The 20,315-nt window shown below is 47.9% G+C and overlaps 1 protein-coding gene across 2 annotated transcripts in view; it reads right to left on the reverse strand.

Moving 5' to 3' along the window:
• The window catches only part of LOC119971925 (synaptojanin-2-like), a 206,679-nt gene that overhangs the window by 168,468 nt on the left and 17,896 nt on the right, over window positions 1–20,315 (reverse strand). For both annotated transcript variants that reach the window (XR_005461948.1, XM_038808263.1), the window contains exon 2: window positions 1,248–1,334. Coding sequence is in view for 1 of the 2 variants with exons in the window: in XM_038808263.1 (XP_038664191.1) it covers window positions 1,248–1,334 (87 nt within the window). In the remaining variant the exon portion in view is untranslated. The remainder of the gene's footprint in view (window positions 1–1,247; window positions 1,335–20,315) is intronic.

Consider the following 20,315-nt stretch of genomic DNA (forward strand, 5'->3'; position numbering starts at 1 on the left):
CCAAGGCGGAGAGGAGCAGCAGATGGGAGAACTGCGAGCTGCGCATTTACCAGGAATTGGGAACGGAGCTGGCCAAGAGGCGTGCAGGATTCATCAAGGTAAAGGCAGCCCTCTACAAAAAGGAGGTGAGGTTTAGAATGCTGTATCCTGCAAAGCTCTGGGTTACGTTTGAGGAACTCCACTACTATTTTGAGACACCAGAACAGGTTTGGACCTTTATTAAAGATAAGAAGCTGGACTTGAACTAATGGGCACTTGGTTCTTTCAGTGCTGCATAGTGGCGGCGGCCTGTTAACCCAAAATTGCTCTGATTAGGACTTTTATTAAAAGAAGAAGCTGGACTGGAACTAAAGGACTTTGGGCTCTCAGAGCTTTTGTGTGGCGGCGGTTTGTTAAACTATCCTGTACTGTAATGTTTTATCCAAGATTGTTTTCAGCCTGGACAGAGTGGGGGCTGGAGGGCGCACTGTTTAGGGTGTTTTGGGGGGATTGCAACGGGGGGGGGGGCCTGCGCTTGGTACCTTTTGGCGAGAGATCGGGGCCTCTGATAGGGGGATGGGCTAGGGGCTGGTTACGGGACTTGAAAGGGCACGGTGGGATACAATTAGGTTAATGGGTCCCTGGCGTGTGGGGGGAGGGCCTGAGATCTGGGACAGGAGACAGGTAGGCGCCAAGGGCAGGGGTCAGTGACCTGGCAGGTCAGGCCTTGGGGGGGCAGGGGGGGGGGGTGGGGGGTGTTAGGGCCATGTTAGTTTAGTTGAACACGTGTGGCATGGGCAAACAGAGCTGGCAGGGGAAGTGCCTTATTAACATGTTTATTCTTTCCCACTGTTCGTTTTCACAATGTTAAGGCTCTTTGCACAGGGCCTTTTTTCTCTCTGTAACTGTTACAAATTTGTGTTAAATAAAAAACTTTTAAAAATAAAAAAATAAAAAGATTCTTCAACGAGCAGCAGTAAGCAATAAAATAGACTTTTCAAATTATAACAATTGATAATGAAACAGGCAATAAAAACTAAAAAGTAAGTACCAATGCAAGAAGATCCCCATGCAATGTGAAATTTAATAATATTAGATTGATAACATTGACATGGCACAGAAAAGTGCTATCCAGAACTTGGTATGAAGATAGATCCTGACACTTTATAAAGCGGGTACATCCTTGCTAAATCTAACAAGATTCTAGCATTGACCAATTGTGTTCCATGAGATAAGTGGAGGTTCTACAAGATTATCTGTCCACTTACCACTCTTTAGACGGAGTACACCCAAACACCCATATGCATCCATTATTTTCACATAATGAGTCTTCACGGTCTCCTTCTCCTCAGATGCTGCAAAAACAAAGACACTCATTTGACATGTGGAATCTAACTGAATTCAGACAATAATGATGTTCAATGATGTAAGAGCCTTAGCATCTATTCCCATAAAAGACAAGTCAGAATATGAAGAAATGCTGTGTAATTCAAGATCCAGCTGGCCAAATACTATCTGCTTGATCTTTCATCTCCCCTCCATTTTAAAGTTCTTATTCTCATTCATTCTTTCGTTTCCTCCAGCATTCACAAACTCAGTAGGTGACCTGTTCCCAGAGTTGGGCACTGGGGGATGATACTTAGATTGATTCGACATTTAATTTCCATTTAGGGCAGCACTAAGTCTCTGTTAGGTACTTCCATTACCAGCATTGCTGAGTTAGCAAAAGCCAGCATGTTATCTATTGCAATTTTCATTGAACCTTTACAGCCAGTTAAGATTTTTAATTCTTCCTGTCTGGGCTGAATATAAAACCAGGCCTCAGATTTGAAAGGACAAAGCAATACTTATTGATATCGAGTTTAAATTCAGAAGAGTTCTGCAGTGACCACTTAAATTAACCTTCAGCTAATCTTGTGCTACACAGTGCCAAGCAAATCAGAAGATGTAGAATGGCAGCTTTTACTTGAAATCTAATCTTGAAAATATTTCCACAATGTTAATGCTTTCACCTACCAATTGGGTAGAGGTCCCCATCATCATGGTGGCCTTGACTTTAACATTAAATTAATCAATGGAACATAAATTGTACACGTCTGTTGGTCCGCTGTCTCCAGGAACTGACTGATTCTGTCACAGTTCCAGGTCAATGGTTTGCTACAATAGGGATCAGGTGTCAATGAAGTCCAGATGCTAGTAAGCAATTTCTAGGGAGTGCAGACTACATCAATACATAAAAAATCATAAATTGTACATCATACACCAGCAAACCATGGTGTTAATAAAAATTATCTTTATTGTCACAAGGAGGCTTACATTAACACTGCAATTAAGTTACTGTGAAAAGCCCCTTGTCGCCGCATTCTGGCACCTGTTTGGGTACACAGAGGGAGAATTCAGAATGTCCAATTCACCTAACTGTGGAAGGGAAATAATGTGAGGATTAGTTGCCCACTTAGAGCATACATTAATTTCTGAACGAAAAGTTAATAGTTCAGGTAACGGAAAAACATTTTGCTTAATATTTTGTTCTCAGCCGTATTTTGGTAACACATTGTCCTCCCGAAAGATAACAAATGCGTACAAGAACTGTTTTTAAACCAAGGGCAAAACATTCATATTTCCTCCTGCGTATGTTCCCAAGGTTTTATTTCTTCATTGTTTAATTCACACTATTTTTTTTTAATAAACATTTTATTGAGGTATTTTTGGTTTGGTAACAACAACAAAAAAACAATATACATGAAACCATAAACATAGTGCAAAAGCCATTTACCTCTCGTACCGCTCCCATCCTTATTGACCCCCTACTTTAATCTAAACTACTCCCCCCCCCCCCCCCCCCCCATCTGCAAACGATTAATTTCCCACAAAGAAGTCGACGAACGGTTGCCACCTCTGGGTGAACCCTAACAGCGACCCTCTCAAGGCGAACTTGATTTTCTCCAAACGGAGAAAGCTAGCCATGTCCGATAGCCAGGTCTCCGGCTTCGGGGGCTTTGAGTCCCTCCAAGCTGATAGTATCCGTCCCTGGGCTACCAGGGAAGCAAAGGCCAGAACGTCTGCCTCTTTCTCCTCCTGGATTCCCGGATCTTCTGACACCCCGAAAATCGCCACCTCTGGACTCAGCGCCACCCTTGTTTTTAACACCGTGGACATGACATCGGCAAACCCCTGCCAAAATCCCCTCAGCTTCGGACATGTCCAAAACATGTGGACATGTTTCGCCGGTCCTCCCGCACATTTTGCGCACCTGTCCTCCACCCCAAAGAATTTGCTCATCCGGCCACTGTCATGTGAGCCCGGTGAACAACCTTAAATTGTATCAGGCTGAGCCTGGCACATGTTACGGACGCGTTGACTCTACTCAACGTGCCCGCCCATAAACTATCCTCTATCTCACCTCCCAGCTCCTCCTCCCGCTTGCGCTTCAGCTCCTCAGTCTGCGTCTCCTCCCACCCCATAAGTTCCTGATAAATGTCCAAGACGCTCCCTTCTCCTACCCACCCTCTGGAAACTACCCTGTCCTGAATCCCCCTTAGCGGTAGGAGCGGGAAGGTTGACATCTGTTTACGAAGGAAGTACCACACCTGCAGCACATGGCTAAATCGCTGACTTTTAAAGCAGACCAAGGTAGGCCAGCAGCGCGGTTCAATTCCCGTACCAGCCTTCCCGAACAAGCGCCGGAATGTGGCGACTAGGGGCTTTTCACAGTAACTTCATTTGAAGCCTACTTGTGACAATAAGTAATTTTCATTTCATTTCAGATACCTGAATTTGTTTCCCCTCGCCAATTCAAACTTTTCCTCCCAACGCCCTCATACTCGGAAAGCTCTCCTCTATGAATATATCCCCCATCCTCTCAAACCCCGCTTTCTGCCAAAACCGGAACCTCCCGTCATACTCCCCGGGACAAACCGGTGATTATCACAGATTGAGGACCAGACCGATGCTCCTCCACTCCCACATGCCACCTCCACTGGCCCCAAACTCTCAGGGCCGCCATCACCATTGGACTGGTGGAGTACCGTGCCGGTGGGAACGGCAGAGGTGCAGTTACCAACGCCCCCAAACTGGTGCCCTTACATGAAGCCGCCTCCATGTGCACCCATGCCAACCCCTCCCCCACCACCCACTTCCTGATCATGGCTATATTAGCCGCCCAGTAATCGTTGCTAAAATTTGGCAGCGCCAGCCCACCCTCTCCCCGACTCCGCTCAAGCATTACCTTCCTTACCCGCAGGGTCTTGCCCACCCAGACGAAGCCCGTGATCACTCTGTTGACCCGCTTAAAAAAGGACCGTGGTATAAAGATGGGGAAACATTGAAATACAAATAGGAATCTCGGGAGGACTGTCATCTTCACCGTTTTCACCCTCCCAGCCAGAGACAACGGAAGCGCGTCCCATCTCCAAAAATCGTCCTTCATTTGGTCCACCAGTCGGGCCAGATTCACTTTAAGCAGCGAGTCCCATTCCCGCGCCACTTGGATGCCTAGGTACCTAAAGCTTCCTTCTACTAACCTAAATGGCAGCTCTCCCAGACGCCTCTCCTGTCCCCTCGCCTGGACCACAAACATCTCACTCTCTCCCATATTAAGCTGAGACCCCGAAAACCGGCCAAATTCCCTTAGAGTCCTCATGATTTCTTCCATCCCCTCTATTGGGTCCAAAACGTACAGAGGCAGATCGTCTGCATAGAGCGAAACTCTGTGCTCCACCCCATTCCCGAACCAGTCTTCTCCAGCCCTCGAGCTCTCAGAGCAATTGCCAACGGCTCTATAGCCAGCGCAAACAACAGTGGGGAGAGGGGGGCATCCCTGTCTCATCCCCCGGTACAGTCTAAAATAGTCCGATGTTGTCCTATTCGTCCGTACACTTGCCACAGGAGCCTGATACAGTAACCTGACCCAGTCAATAAAGCCCGAATCCGAACCGTCCCAGTACGTCCCACAGATAGTCCCACTCTACCCGATCAAAAGCCTTTTCTGCATCCGTTGCGACCACTACCTCCACCTCCCTACCTTCCGGGGGCATCATGATTACATTTAATAGCCTTCTTACATTGGCCACCAACTGCCTGCCCTTAACAAACCCAGTCTGGTCCTCCCCAATAACGTCTGGAACACAATCCTCAATCCTGGAGGACAAGATTTTGGCCAGCAACTTAGCATCTACATTCACCAGGGAGATCGGCCTGTAGGATCCACACATCCAGGTTCTTGTCCCACTTCAGAATCAGCGAAATCGTGGCCTGTGACATCGTCGGGGGCAACACACTTCTCTTTCCCTTGCCTCATTAAACATCCTCAACAACACCGGCCCCAATATCCCCGAGAATGTTTTATAAAACTCCACTGGGTACCCGTCCAGCCCCAGGGTCGTACCCGCCACTATCTCTTCCAGCCCAATTGGGGCCCCCAGCCCTTCTACCCGCTCCCTGTCCACCTTTGGGAAATCCAGCCCCTCCATGAAGTGCCTCATCCCTTCTGGCCCTGTAGGGTGTTCCGACTTGTACAGCCTGTTGTAGAAATCCCTAAATGCCTGATTCACCCCTACTGATTCACCAACCAGGTTCTCATCTCCGTCATTTACTTTCCCTATCTCCCTGGCTGCCTCCCCCTTCCTAAGCTGCTGTGCAAGCATTCTGCTGGCTTTCTCTCCATGTTCATAGATCACCCCCTCACCTTTCTCAGCTGTTCCACCGCCCTCCCTGTGGTCAGCAAGCTAAACTCCGCCTGTAACTTCCGCCGTTCCCTTAAAAGCCCTACCTTTGGGGTCTCCGCATATCAATCTGTAGTAACTCCTTTGCCAGTCGGTGCTTCTCTGCCCTGTCCTATGGGCCCTGATCGAGATCAGCTCCCCGCTGACCACCGCCTTCAGTGCTTCCCACACCACCGCTGCGGACATTTTCCCCATGTCGTTGACCTGCAGGTAGCTCTGAATACATTTCCTCAGCCGCTCACACACCCCTTTGTCAGCCAAAAGTCCCACATCCAACCTCCAGTGCGGGCGCTGGTTACTGTCCTTACTAACCTGCAGGTCAACCCAGTGCAGTGCATGGTCTGAGATTGTAATCGCCGAGTACCCCATGTCCACCACCCCAGCCAGTAAGGCCCTGCTCAAAATAAAGAAATCAATTCGGGAGTACACTTTATGCACGTGTGAGTAGAAGGAGAACTCCTTCACCCTCGGCTGCCCAAATCTCCATGGATCCATCCCCCATCAGCTCCATGAACCCTCTTAGTTCCTTTGCCATTGCTGGCACCCTGCCCGTTTTCGAGCATGACCGGTCCAAGCCGGGGTCTGTAACCGCGTTGAAGTCCCCTCCCATGACCAACATGTACGAGTCGGCATCTTCCCCAGCATCCTCTTTATAAACTCTACATCATCCCAATTTGGCGCATACACATTTACTAATACCACCAACAGCCCCTCTCGCTTCCCACTGACCATAATGTACCGACCTTCCATGTCCGAGACTATTCTACCCGCCTCAAACACCACTCGCTTATTGATCAGGATCGCGACCCCTCTAGTCTTTGAATCTAGTCCCGAGTGAAAGGCCTGACTGACCCAGCCTTTCCTCAGTCTAACCTGGTCCGTTAATCTAAGGTGCGTCTCCTGCAACATTACCACGTCCTCCTTCAATCCTCTAAGATGCGTGAACACACGTGCCCTTTTGACCGGCCCATTTAACCCTGGAACATTCCAGGTGATCAGCCTAGTTGGGGGGCCCTTTTTTAAGTCCACCTCCAGCCCGTGCGCCACACCTCCACCGGTCCATCCCCACGCAGCCCCCGCCCCCAACCTCCTCTCTGTCCCTCAGCCCAAGTCCCTCCCTCGTCAGCAGAACATTCGCCCACCTACCCCCTTGTAACAACACCCTGTAACCCAACCCCTTTACTAAACCAAACATATGCACACCCCCCCACTGCGCTTCCGACAGCTAGATCACCCAGCTAGCTTGGTGGCCCCCATCCCCAGCACCAAATAGTCTCCCACCTATTGTTCCCTCCCCACCCTCCCCCTCACTCATACAAACAAACTCCAACATCAAACAATCCCCAAACAATTGCCCAACAGAAAAACACCAAGATCAAAACAAGCACACTTCCAGCCCCCAACAGTGCAAATGAAAACCTAAACTCACTCAGCTCTACCACTGGTTCCAAATCAATGCAAACGGCATCACAAACACCTTCCATGAAACGCAAAACTTTTTACAAAAACGGAGAAACAAAAAGAAAAAAGAAAAACATGAACGTTGCAGCCAAGTTCAAAAGTTCTCAATCCATCTCCAGCCCTTTCTTTATCGCAAAGTCTAACTCGTCCTCAGGTGATTCAAAGTAGAAGTGCTGATCCTCATACGTGACCCAGAGACGGGCTGGGTGTAACAGTCCAAACTTCACCTTTTCCCTAAAAAGGATCAACCTGATCTGGCTGAAGCCTGCTCTCCTCCTGGCCACCTCTATACTCAGGTCCTGGTAAACCCACAGGATGCTATTGTCCCACTTACAGCCCCGTGTCTGCTTGGCCCACTGTAGAATGTGCTCCTTATCCGAAAACCTGTGGAATCTCACCATCATTGTCCTCGGGGGGGGTCTCCCATTTGCGGCTTCCTCGTGAGTGCTCTGTGAACCTGTCCACCTCTAAGGGTCGGGAGAATACCCCATCCCCCAGCAGCTTCACAAACATGTCTACGATGTGTGCCCCAGCGTCCGCTCCTTTGGGCCCCTCCCGGAGCCCGAAGATTTTTAGGTTCTGCCGGCGGGACCTATTTTCTAGGTCCTCCACCTTCTCCAAGAGCTTCTTCTGCTGGTCCCTCCGCATCCCCACCTCCGGCGCCTTCTTCACCTTCTGGATCGCCCGATCCTGGGCGTCCAATCCATGCTCCAACCGCTCAATCGACTCTTTTATCAGGTTCAAGCAGTCCTGTTTCTGCGCAGCAAAGCCTTCCTGAGTGACTTGCATCAGCTGCTCGCTCCATAGACTGCTGGGTCGACAAGCCAGAGGTCCGAACCTCTGCCATGCTGTCTTCTGTTGCAGCTACAGCCCAAGCCTTCTCTATCTTTTTTTTCTGCCCTTACGAACACTTCTAGTCCTTCTCTCCATGCACCGAAGTGGGAAATCAGTAATCAATTGCCACTAACATCCGATTTACAATTCAAGTCCGGTAGAAAAACGGGGGAAAGGTCCAAAAGTCCGACCAGAGCGGGTGCCACCAAACGTGCCACTTACTTCTCCATAGCCGCCACCGGAAGTCTAATTCACACTATTAATATAATGGTTTTCAACTGTATAATTCAGTGTACTGTGGAATGGCTATTTAGCCAGACCATGGCCCTCTCCGCAAATATTTGTGTCAAATAAATTTCCTAAATCGAAGCTTGAAGAATTTGCCTTTGTTATAATTTCCACGACACTAACAGCACATCTTTCAGGACTTTTGGGTTGTGTTAGTTATGGCTCAGTGGCAGCACTCTTGTCTCTGAGCCAGAAGGCTGTAGGTTCAAGTGTCACTTCAGAGACTCTAGATTGACACACCAGGGAAGCACTGACTGAGTTCTGAACTCGCTAAGTTTTAGATGAGATATTAAGTCTTCCCTTTAAGTCTACATTTAAAAAAATCCCATTTCAGAGCTGCAGAATCAAATACTTAAGCCTCACCCAACATGACCAAAATGATAATCTGGTGATTGTCATCTTGTTTGTGCATCCTTGCTGTGCACAAATTAGCTGCAACATTTCTGACATTACAACAGTGCCTATTTAAATGCTTGTCTATTTTTTCCACCACCCTGTACATACTCCGACCCTTCTACAAGCCACAGTAGTTTCTCTCCATTTTGTCTGTTGAAACCTTCATAATTTTGAACACTGCTGTCAAATTTCCTCTTAATCCTCTCTGCTTGGAGGAGAAAAACCCTGGTCTCTCTAATTTCTCCACTTAACTGAAGTCTCTTAGCCTTGGTACAATTCCAGGAAATCTCTTCTGCACCCTCTCCAAGGCCCTTCCCTAACGTGTGGCACCAAGAATTGAGACCCAAGCAAAGCCTTACGACAAACTGCTTGCTTCAGCTCTCTATGCATCTATTGGTAATGCCAAGGCTTACATGTGCTTTGTTTAAACAGCCTTAACAACTTGACGTGCCACCTACAATGATTTGTGTGTACACACCCTCAGGTCTGTTGCCTCACCACCTTTAAAACTCTACTTGGTCAATATTGGCTCTCTATCACAATTTATGTGCCATGTGACTGCCCTTTTCACCAGTTTGTTAAGGTCTCCTAAAAATTGTTACTATCCTCATCGTTTTGAGTTTTAGGTCATCAGCAAATTTTTCAGATTATGCTCGGTATATCCAAGTTCAACTAATGTACAATATATAACAGCAATGGTTCTAATAGCAACCCTGAGGGAACACCACTGTTTACTCTGTTCCATTCTGAAAAACAGCATCCAGCACTACTTTCTGCTTTGCATCCGTCAGCCAATTTCATATCAACACTGCCACTGTCAGGGCAGCCCGGTGGCGCAGTGGTTAGCACTGCTGCCTCACGGTGCCGAGGTCCCAGGTTCGATCCTGGCCCTGGGTCACTGTCCGTGTGGCGTTTGTACATTCTCCCCATGTTTGCATGGGTTTCGCTCACACATAGAACATAGAGTGCAGAAGGAGGCCATTCGGCTCATCAAGTCCGCACTGACCCACTTAAGTCCTCACTTCCACCCTATCCCCGTAACCCAATAACCCCTCCTAACCTTTTTGGTCACTAAGGGCAATTTAGCATGGCCAATCCACCTAGCCTGCACGTCGTTGGACTGTGGGAGGAAACCAGAGCACCCAGAGGAAACCCACGTAGACACGGGGAGAACATCGCAGACTCCACACAGACGGTGACCCAGCGAGGAATCGAACCTGGGACCCTGGCGCTGTGAAGCATAGTGCTATCCACTTGTGCTACCATGGTGCCCCACAACCCAAAAGGCATGCAGGGTAGCTGGATTGGCCACGCTAAATTGCTCCTTAATTGGAGAAAATGATTTGAGTACTCTAAATTTATAATAAAGGAAAATACTACCACTGGTATCACCATTTTAATCCCACAGGTTTCTGAACACTTTGGGCGGAATTCTCTGCTCCCCACGTGGCGTGGGAGAATCGTGGGAGGGCCTCCCGACATTTTTTACGCCCCCCTGGCGCCCCCAGCGATTCTCCCTCCCCCCCCCCCCCCCCCCCCCCCCGGCTCGGAAAAATCGCGCTCGCCGTTTTTCACGGTGAACGGCGATTCTCCGAGCCCGATGGGCCGAGCGGCCGGCCCTTCACGCCCGTTTCACCACGGCAGCAACCACACCTGGTCGCTGCATTCGTGAAACAGGCGCCAGATGCCCGTTTGGGGCATCTAGGGGCCCGATTGCTACGGGAGCACCGCGACTATGCTCGGGAGGGGACAGGCCCGCGATCGGTGCCCACCAATCGTCGGGCCAGTGTCCAAAATGGACGCACTCTTTCCCCTCCGCCGCCCGGCAAGATCAAGCCGCCACGTCTTGCTGGGCGGCTGAGGAGAAAGACGGCCACCGCGCATGTGCGGTTCGCGCCGTCTGCGCGATGAGTCATCCGCGCATGCGCGGGTTGGAACCGGCAACCCGCGCATGCACGGATGACCTCACAAATGCACCGTTTTGCGCATCATTTCCGGCGTGACGAGGCCGCGGCCGGGAAAGACAGAGGCCCGCTCCTAGCCCCCGGGTGGGGGTGAATTAGGTGCGGGGAGCGGGCCCCGAGGCCGTCGTGAACCGAGGCCGGGTTCACGACGGCCTCCACGATTTTGGCCACCAGCGGAGAATTCCGACTTTCATCTTTTGCTCCATGTCTTTATGGCCAATTGTGCTCGTCTCTGAGCACTTAATAAATGAGGAAATCCGGCCCTCTATGTAATACCAGTTCAGGCTTGGAGCTGAGGTTACAATCATATCAGCCATGATTTCATTGAATGATGGAGCAGGCTCGAAGGGCCAAGAGGTCTACTCCTGCTCCTAATTTGTATGTTTGTACGCAATATCTGAATTTAATGAATTAAATATTAGTGGATTCATGTTAATTCAATTGGAATATTTAAAATTTGCTTAATTCTCCTTGTGCAATATTTCAACATAGGAAGTCAGAGGGGTGGAAAAACAAAAATACGTTCAGAAAGCTCATTTTAAATTCTTTCTTCATAAAATGTATCAAGGTTTGTAAGCAAATGGGAGGAGGTTTACCCAGCACTTTGTCATGAAGAGTGACCCTTAATACTGAAGGAAGTGAAGATTTGATGTCAATGCTCACAGTAATTTATATTAAAATATCGCACAATCTTTGAACATTTCTACCCACGAAAATTATTTGAACTGTTACGAGGATTATGATAGAAGCATGATTTAGAAGCCCCCACTTTAGAAACATTATTAGTGTTCAGTTAATTTTATTTTGATGTGGTATCCTTTAGAAATTGGTGTGTTATCTTACACTGATATGCCGTGCAAGGGGTACAATTCTATGAGGATACACCATTTACTGAAAAGAAATACAACAAAAAGATAAGGGGTGTCAGGTCAACAGGTCTATTTTTGGTTATAAACACAGGCAGAAGACAGCATTTATACTGAAACAAATCACAAAGTGTTTCCCAGCTGCAGGACGAATAGTGCAATTGAGTACACTGCATCCTGAAGGGGACACTGCATCCTGAAGGGGACACTGCATCCTGAAGGGGACACTGCATCCTGAAGGGGACACTGCATCCTGAAGGGGACACTGCATCCTGAAGGGGACACTGCATCCTGAAGGGGACACTGCATCCTGAAGGGGACACTGCATCCTGAAGGGGACACTGCATCCTGAAGGGGACACTGCATCCTGAAGGGGACACTGCATCCTGAAGGGGACACTGCAACCTGAAGGGGACACTGCATCCTGAAGGGGACACTGCATCCTGAAGGGGACACTGCATCCTGAAGGGGACACTGCATCCTGAAGGGGACACTGCATCCTGAAGGGGACACTGCATCCTGAAGGGGACTTTTGGGGAAACCAATAGAAAATGCAGTTGAAAGCATTTGGCTTTCAAGTAGAGGTTGGGCAAATGGCTGAGATTTAGGATGTAATTCCAGAGTGCAGGAAAGCAATCTCTGAAATAGACAGCATGACACATCCCTATTCTGTAGAATCAATAGATTCAATCTCACCAATATAAACAGCTAATCAGCGGGATACTCCCGAATCCCCGCAATGGCCCGACGCCGGCGTAAAAAGCGTCACGAACCACTCCGGCGTCGGGCCGACCGTAAGTTGTGGAATCCTCCACCCTTCCGGGGGCTAGGCGGTGCCGAAGGGCCAGCGTGTGTTAGCGCATGCGCAGACCGGCCAGCGTATTCTTGCGCATGCGCAGCGGGGTGTCTCCTCCGTGCCGGCCATGGCGGAGCCCTACAGTTGCCGGCGCGAAAGGAAGGAGTGCCCCCACGGCACAGGCCCGCCCGCAGATTGGTGGGCCCCAATTGCGGGCCAGGCCACCATGGGGGCCCTCCCCGGGGTCGGATCCCCCTGCCCCCCCCCCCCACCCCACCTCCCGGATCGCACCAGCAGGCCTACCAGCCAGGTCCCGCGTGTGGGACCATGTCCAATTCACAGCAGCAGGATGGCCAGAAACCGACGGCCGCTCGGCCCATCGGGGCTCAGAGAATTGCCGGGGGGGGGGGGGGGGCACTGCCAACGGCCTTCGACTGGCGCGGCATGATCCCCGCCCCTGCCCTAAAACCGGCGCCGGAGAATACGGCAGCCGGCGTCGGAGCAGCGGGGCGGGCTTCACACTATTATTCTACAGTTTTTGATGATTGACAGACAATAAACATTGGAATCACCGATGATAGCTAAAAAAATAATGTGCCACTACAAGCTCCCCAGAAGGCTGAACATAACCTCAAAATAAGGGGAGCAGATTTAGGACTGAGTTGAGGAGGAACTTCTTCACCCAAAGGGTGTGAATCTGTGGAATTTCCTGCCCAGTAAAGCAGTTAAGGTTACCTCGTTGGATGTTTTTATGGCAACGGTAGTTAGATTTGTGAACAGTAAAGGAATAAAAGGCTACGCTGAGCAGGCGAGTAAGTGGAGCTGAGTCCACAAAAGATCAGCCATGATCTTATTAAATGGCGGAGCAGGCTCGAGGGGCCAGATGGCCTACTCCTGCTCCTAGATCTTATGACTCCCTCACCCAAAGTGGAAATACATCACACAGAATGGGAAGGTCCCAGAATTTAAAAATCTATCCATTGACAGGGCCTTTAAGTTATTTTTGTACTGTTCCTACTCCATTACTCATCTTTCTTCATAACCTAACTGGTATTCATTTTATCTTATGAAATCCTCTACATTTTTACTTACACAGGGAGCTCTACCATACTGATGTCCTCTCGGCCTTAACTCCACTTTCCTGCCCATTCCCCATAACCCTTCGACCCATTCTCCTTCAACCCATTACAAATTTAAAATCTGTCTATCTCCTCCTTAAATTTACTCAATATCCTGGCATTCACCACACTCTGAAGTACTAAATTCCACAGGTTCAAACCCTTAGAGAAGTAATTTCTCCTCATTTCTGTTCTAAATCTGCTACCCCTTACCCTAAAACTATGACCCTCGTTCTAGATTGCCCAACAAGAGGCAAGATCCACTCTACATCTATTTTGTCAATACCTTTTATTACCTCAATTAGGTCTCCTCTCATTCTTCTAAACTCGAGAGAGTACAGGCCTAAACTGTTCAATCTCTGTTCATAAGACAGATCCCTCATCTCTGGAATCAATCTAGTAAACCTCTTCTGAACTGCATCTAACGCAACTATATCCCTCCACAAATAGACCAGAACTGTACACAGTACTCCAGGTGCGGTTTCACCAATGTCTGTACAGTTGCAGCAACACTTCCCTACTTTTATATTCTATTCCCTTAGCTATAAAGGCCAAATTTCCATTTGCCTTCCTTATTACCTGCTGTACCTGCACACTAGTTTTCTGCCATTCATGCTTGAAGACTCACAGATCCTCCTGAACCAAAGCACTCTGAGGTGTCTCTCCATTTAGATAGCAAGTTGCCTTTCCAACCAAAATGGATAACCTCACACTTATCCACATTAAACTCCATCTGCCAAATTTTGGCCCACTCGCTGGACCTATCAATGCCCATTTGTAAATTTCTTATTTCCTCATTCCAACTTAATATCCCACCTATTTTAGTGTCACCTCCAAACTTGACTATAAAACCTTCTATCCCAACATCCAAGTCAATAATATAGATTGTAAATAGTTGGGGCCCGAGGACGGAACCCTGTGACACTGGTTACATCTTCTCAACTAGAAAAAGACCCATTTATCCCGACTCTCTGCCTTCTGTCAGTGAGCCAACCTGCTACCCTGCTGCCCACTGTGCTAGCCACTGTGCTACCATCACTGAATCCCCCACCATCAATATCCATGGGGTTGCAATTTACCAGAAATTGAACTGGACTAGCCACATAAATACTGTGGCTACAAGAGCAGGTCAAAAGCTGGGAATCCTGTGGCGAGTAACTCATCTCCTGACTCCCCAATGCATGTCCACCGCCAACAAGGCACCAGTCAGGAGTCTGATGGAATATTATCCACTTGCCGGAAGTAGTGAAGCTCGTTACCATCCAGGACAAATTCACCCGCTTGATTGTCACCCTTTCCACCACTGATGCACAGGAGCAGCAGTGTGTACTGGGCGGAACAGTAGCACAGTGGTTAACACTGTTGCTTCACCGCGCCAGGGACCTGGGTTTGATTCCTGGCTTGGGTCACTGTCTTTGCGGAGTCTGCACGTTCTCCCCGTGCCAGCATGGGTTTCCTCCGGGTGCTCCGGTTTCCTCCCACAAGCCCCGAAAGACGCGCTTGTCGGGTGAATTGGACATTCTGAATTCTCCCTCAGTGTACCCAAACAGGCGTCGGAGAGTGGCGACTACGGGCTATTCAAAGTAACTTCATTGTAGGGGCTGTTTAGCTCACAGGGCTAATCGCTGGCTTTGAAAGCAGACCAAGGCAAGCCAGCAGCACGGTTCGATTCCCGTAACAGCCTCCCCAAACAGGCGCCGGAATGTGGCGACTAGGGGCTTTTCACAGTAACTTCATTTGAAGCCTACTCGTGACAATAAGCCATTTTCATTGTAGTGTTAATGTAAGCCTACTTGTGACAATAAAGATTATTATTATTATTATTACCATCTACAAGATGCACTGCTGGAACTCACCAAGGTCTCTTGGGCAGCACCCCCCAAACCCACAACCACTACCAACTAAACGGACGGGGAATACTCTCCACTTGCCTGGAGGAGAGAAGCTCAACATCATCCAGGACAAAGCAACCCGCTTGATTGGCACCCTTTCCACTACCAATTCACAAGAGCAGCAGTGTGTACCATCTACAAGATGCACTGCAGGAACTCACCAAGGTTCCTTAGACAGCACCTCCCCAGCTCACAACCACTACCATCTAAAAAGGACAAGGGCAGCAGATACCTGGGAACATCACTACATGGAAGTTCCCCTCCAAGTCACTCACCATCCTGACTTGGAAACATATCACCTATCCTTCACAGTCACTGGGTCAAAATTCTAGAACGCCCTCCCCAATTCCACAGCGAGTGTACCAACACCACGTGGACTGCAGTGGTTCAAGGAGCCAGCTCACCATCACTGTCTCACGGGCAGTTAGGGATGGGCAACAAATGCTGGTGAAGCCCACATCCCAAAAATGAATTTTAAAAGACCCTAGGATGTAGGCCATTAGGCCTTGGGGACTAGTCTGCCTTCAATTCCAATTTTCACTATTGATGATGATTTTCTAAATTCCTCCCTTTCTATTACCTCTGCATTATCTGTTACTATTGGGTTGCTGCTACTGTCCTCTGCCGTAAAAACTGAGGCAAAATATTGATTTAGCATCTCTGCCATTTCTGTGTCCCCAGTATTAATTCCCCAGGCTCATCTTCCAAAGGATCAACATTCCCTTTAGCTTTTCGGTTCACTTTTATATACTTATAGAAGTATTGCTATCCTTTTTTATTTTGAGCTAATTTTCTTCATAATTTACCTTTGCTCTTTTTGTTACTTTTTTATAAACAACCCTTTGTTGATCTTTTAAAATTTTCCAATCTTCTAGTCTGCCACTGGCCTTTGCAATATGCTGTGCCATAGTTTTTGTCTTTATGTTATCTTTAACCTCCTTGCTTAGCCATAGATGTTTTTCCCCCTCTTACAATCTTTCGTCCTCTCTGGTATATATTTTGGTTGGGAGGAATTGAATACCTCCTCAAACAGCTGCCTGCTCATCAACTGCCCGACCCAGACCACTTGGGCCAAACCTGTTCTCATAATTACATTTGTTTATCTCCAGAACAAGAGTGTAGGACTCTAATTTCACGCCCTCAAACCAAATTTGAAATTCTATCATGCTATGATCACTCTTCCTGAGAGGAGTCTTAACTATGAGGTCATTCATTTATCCCTCCTCATTACAATACCTAATCCAGACACAGCCTCCTCCCTGGTTGGTTCCACAACATCTTCCTCCAAGAAACAATCTCTAATACATTAAACAAACTCTCCCTCGAGGATACCCTCAAACAAACTCTCCCTCGAGGATCCCTTGCCAATTTGATTAATCCAGTCTATATGCATGTTAAAATTACCCATGATTATTGTTGTATCTTTCTTACAAGCCCCCAATGTTTCCTGGTTTTACTGTGTTCCAAACTACTGTTTGGGGATCTATAGATTACTCTCATTAAGGACTTCCTTCCTTTGTTATTTCTTATTTCTACCCAGGCCGATTTCACATTTTGATCTCCAGTGCCTATATCATTTCTCACTGCCCTTCATTTTCCCTTCCTTTACCAGAAAAGCTATGTCACCCCCTTTACCTTTGTCTATTCTTACGAAATACAGAGTACCCTTGGATACTCAACTCCCAGACCTTGTCTTTTTGTAACCTTGTCTCTGTAATCACCACCAAATCATACCCCTTTGTCTCTATTTGCACTGTTAACTCATTAATTTTGTTCCAAAGCTTTGTGCATTCAGACACAAAGCCTTCAAGTTTCTTCTGTTATCAAATTTCCCTATTCTTGCCTGATTCCTTGGTGCAATATGATGTTCACACATTCTGTCCTTTCCTTTAATTTTCTGGTAATAATCCACCTCATCAATAATCTGCGCTCCCTATTTTCTCCTTTAACTTTGATTTTCTCATTTTCCATGCAACTGAACTAATCTTGCTCAAATTTGCCAAATCCAACAGTACCGCACTTAGTTCTATTATTCTAATGAATCATATATTAATTCTGGAACCTTCCCATTATGGAACTTTCCTATTCTGTATGATCTATTTCCACTTTGGGTGAGGGAAATTCGGCCTTCTGGGGAGCTGGTCAATAGTGATTTCAATGTTTGTCTGTCAATCATCAATTCCTGTGAAATAATAGTGTGCTGATATATCGTAGAATCCATAGAGTGCAGAAGGAGGCCAATCAGCCCATCGAATCTGCACCCAGCCCTCTGAGAGAGTATCCTACTTAGGCCTAAGCCCCCCACCTTATCCCCGTAACCCCACCCAACCTTTTGGACACTAAGGGGCTATTTAGCATGGCCAATGCACCTAATCGGTACACCTTTGGACGATTTAAATCAGCTGTTTATATTGGTCAGATTGAATCTATTGATTCTACAGTATAAAGATATGCCATGCTTGCTAAAACTGTACAAGCTAAAGATCTTGGCATGTTGATCCAACTCTATCAGTCTCCTTGGATGAATAAAGAAATGGAGAGTAACAAATGAAGCAGCAAAGGGATGTGTATGGCAGTTTCCAGGTTGCTAATACATGCAAGAACCAAGCTGTATGTAGAAAGTTCAGAAAGGAAGTGAAAAAGGAAATAAGAGGGTGCACGAGAAGAGGCTGGCTGTTAGGATAAAAGGGAATTCAAACAGTCTCAGAGTAGTAAGAAGCTCATGTTAAAGGTCAATCAAGTTTAACAAATTTGGTTGAGTTTTTTGATGAAGTAAGAGATGGTCGACGAACGCAATATGGTTAATGTGTTATTTGGACTTCCAAAAGGAGTTTGACAAAGTGCCACATAAGAGGCTTGTCGGCAAATTTGAAGTCATTGAACTAAACGTGGCAGTGGCAGCATGGATACAAAATTGGCTAAGTGAAAGGATACAGAAAATAGTGGAGAAAGCTTATTTTTAATATATTAATGTCTTGGAATTGGGCATAATTGAAAAATGTACAGATGACACAAACGTGGAAATATGAACTGTGAAGACAATTGGTACAGACTTCAAGGAGGACATTGACAGGGTGGTAGGATGGGTGCACATGTCACAGATGGAATTTAATGCAGAACAAGTGAACCTTGGCAGGAAGAGCAATGAGAGGCAATATAAACGGCCGCACGGTAGCACAGTGGTTAGAACTGTTGCTTCACAGCGCAGGACCCGGGTTCGACTCCCGTCTTGGGTCACTGTCTGTGCAGAGTCGGCACGATCTCCTCGTGTCTGCATGGGTTTCTTCTGGGTGCTCCGGTTTCCTCCTACAAGTCCTGAAAGGCGTGCTTGTTAGGTGAATTGGACATTCTGAATTTTCCCTGTGTACCCAGACAGGCGCCGGAGTGTGACGACGAGGCGATTTTCACAGTAACGACGAGGCGATTTTCACAGTAACATCATTGCAGTGTTAATGAAACCTTCTTGTGACACTAATAAAGATTATACTATAAACTGAAGGATACGATTCCAGAGGGGGTAAACAAACAGACAGGCCTGGAGGTATAAATGCACATATCATTGATCAGAGCAGAGTAAGTTGAGAAAATATGAAAAGGAATTCTGGGGGCGGGCTTCTCTGAGCCCCGTGCCAGGCCGGAGTATCACCGCAACCACGCCGCGCCGCCCGCGCAGGCACGCAATTCTCTTGAGGAGCGGAGAATCGCCGCCATTTCGGTCACGGGCCGCTGTTCGCGGCCAGGCCACCAATTCTGCGGCCTTGTTGGGCCATGCGGCTGCGCGGAAACGGCAGAGTCCCGCCGGCACCGTCCACACCTGTTCGCAGCCGACGGGAACTCTGCACGCAGGGTCGGAGGGCGGCCTGTGGGGGGGGGGGGGGGGGGGGGGGGGGGGGGGGGGGGCTCCGATGGGGTCTGGCCCGCGATTGGGGCTCACCGTTCAGCGAGGCCACGTGGCCGGCCCCTGTGACCAGAGGAATGAGGTTCAAAGTGATTGGCAAAAGATGCAAAGTTGACATGAGAAAAATCTTTTTCACATTGCAAGTGGTTCCAATGTGGCATCGATGGTGCAGGCGGGTTCAATTGCGACTTTCAAAAGGAAATCAGATTAACGCTCCAAGAAACAAGAAAATGAATGATCACAAGGAAACAGGGGAGAAGTGGAACTCTCTACATTGCTGTTACAGAGAGCTGGCATGGACTTGAATAGTAGTAGGGTTAGGTTGCCATTGTGTGGCCCAGGGGAAAAGGTTAGAAATTAGTTAGAGAGTATCTATTTTATTTCTGAGTGGAGAAGCACTCAATGGACCGATGTTATCTATAAATAAGGCTACATGTTAAAGACCCTGCCTGTTTGTATCTAGTTGTCGGGGAATCTTGGCGCGTTGGCTTTCCAAAACTAAAATAAGTAGCTGCCTTTGTCTCAATGGTAATATGGGTTTTGCTAGAACAAGATAACGGGCAACTCTTGCCCTCATGCTCACACTGTCTATGGTGCTCGAAAATGCCAAAGCGGTGACAAGATCATCGAGTTTCAGGATCTCTCGTGGATACCAAACAACAAAGCAGCTTAACTTCCACCACCCCATCTCCCCAATGCCCAAGCAATCCACAGCCTGGACTCCAGCTGGGGAGATGACTCGACACAATCAGCCAACTCCAATCCCTCACGGTGAGCATCGAGAAAAAGATAATATAGGGCCAGTGGACAGGGGGTCCAATCGACCCCAGGCTTCAAAGACCAGATACACTGTGCTCCATCGAACTCGATCCAACTTCCAGATCAAGATTATTAAATTGGGAAAGGGAACTCTCCTCTCACTTCTCCACAGGCCTCACAGACACTCCCATGTCCCGCCCTTACCTCCCAAACTTGTTGGGATAGGCAACACACCATGCAGCAGGATCTGAACGAATCAAAGACAGGCCCTTAGCATGCAAAGTACTCTATCAAATGCAAGGATACTTTCCTGCACCTCCACCATTCTCCCAAGGATCCCT

This window comes from Scyliorhinus canicula, chromosome 1 (assembly GCF_902713615.1).
Source record: "Scyliorhinus canicula chromosome 1, sScyCan1.1, whole genome shotgun sequence".
Taxonomy (NCBI): domain Eukaryota; kingdom Metazoa; phylum Chordata; class Chondrichthyes; order Carcharhiniformes; family Scyliorhinidae; genus Scyliorhinus; species Scyliorhinus canicula.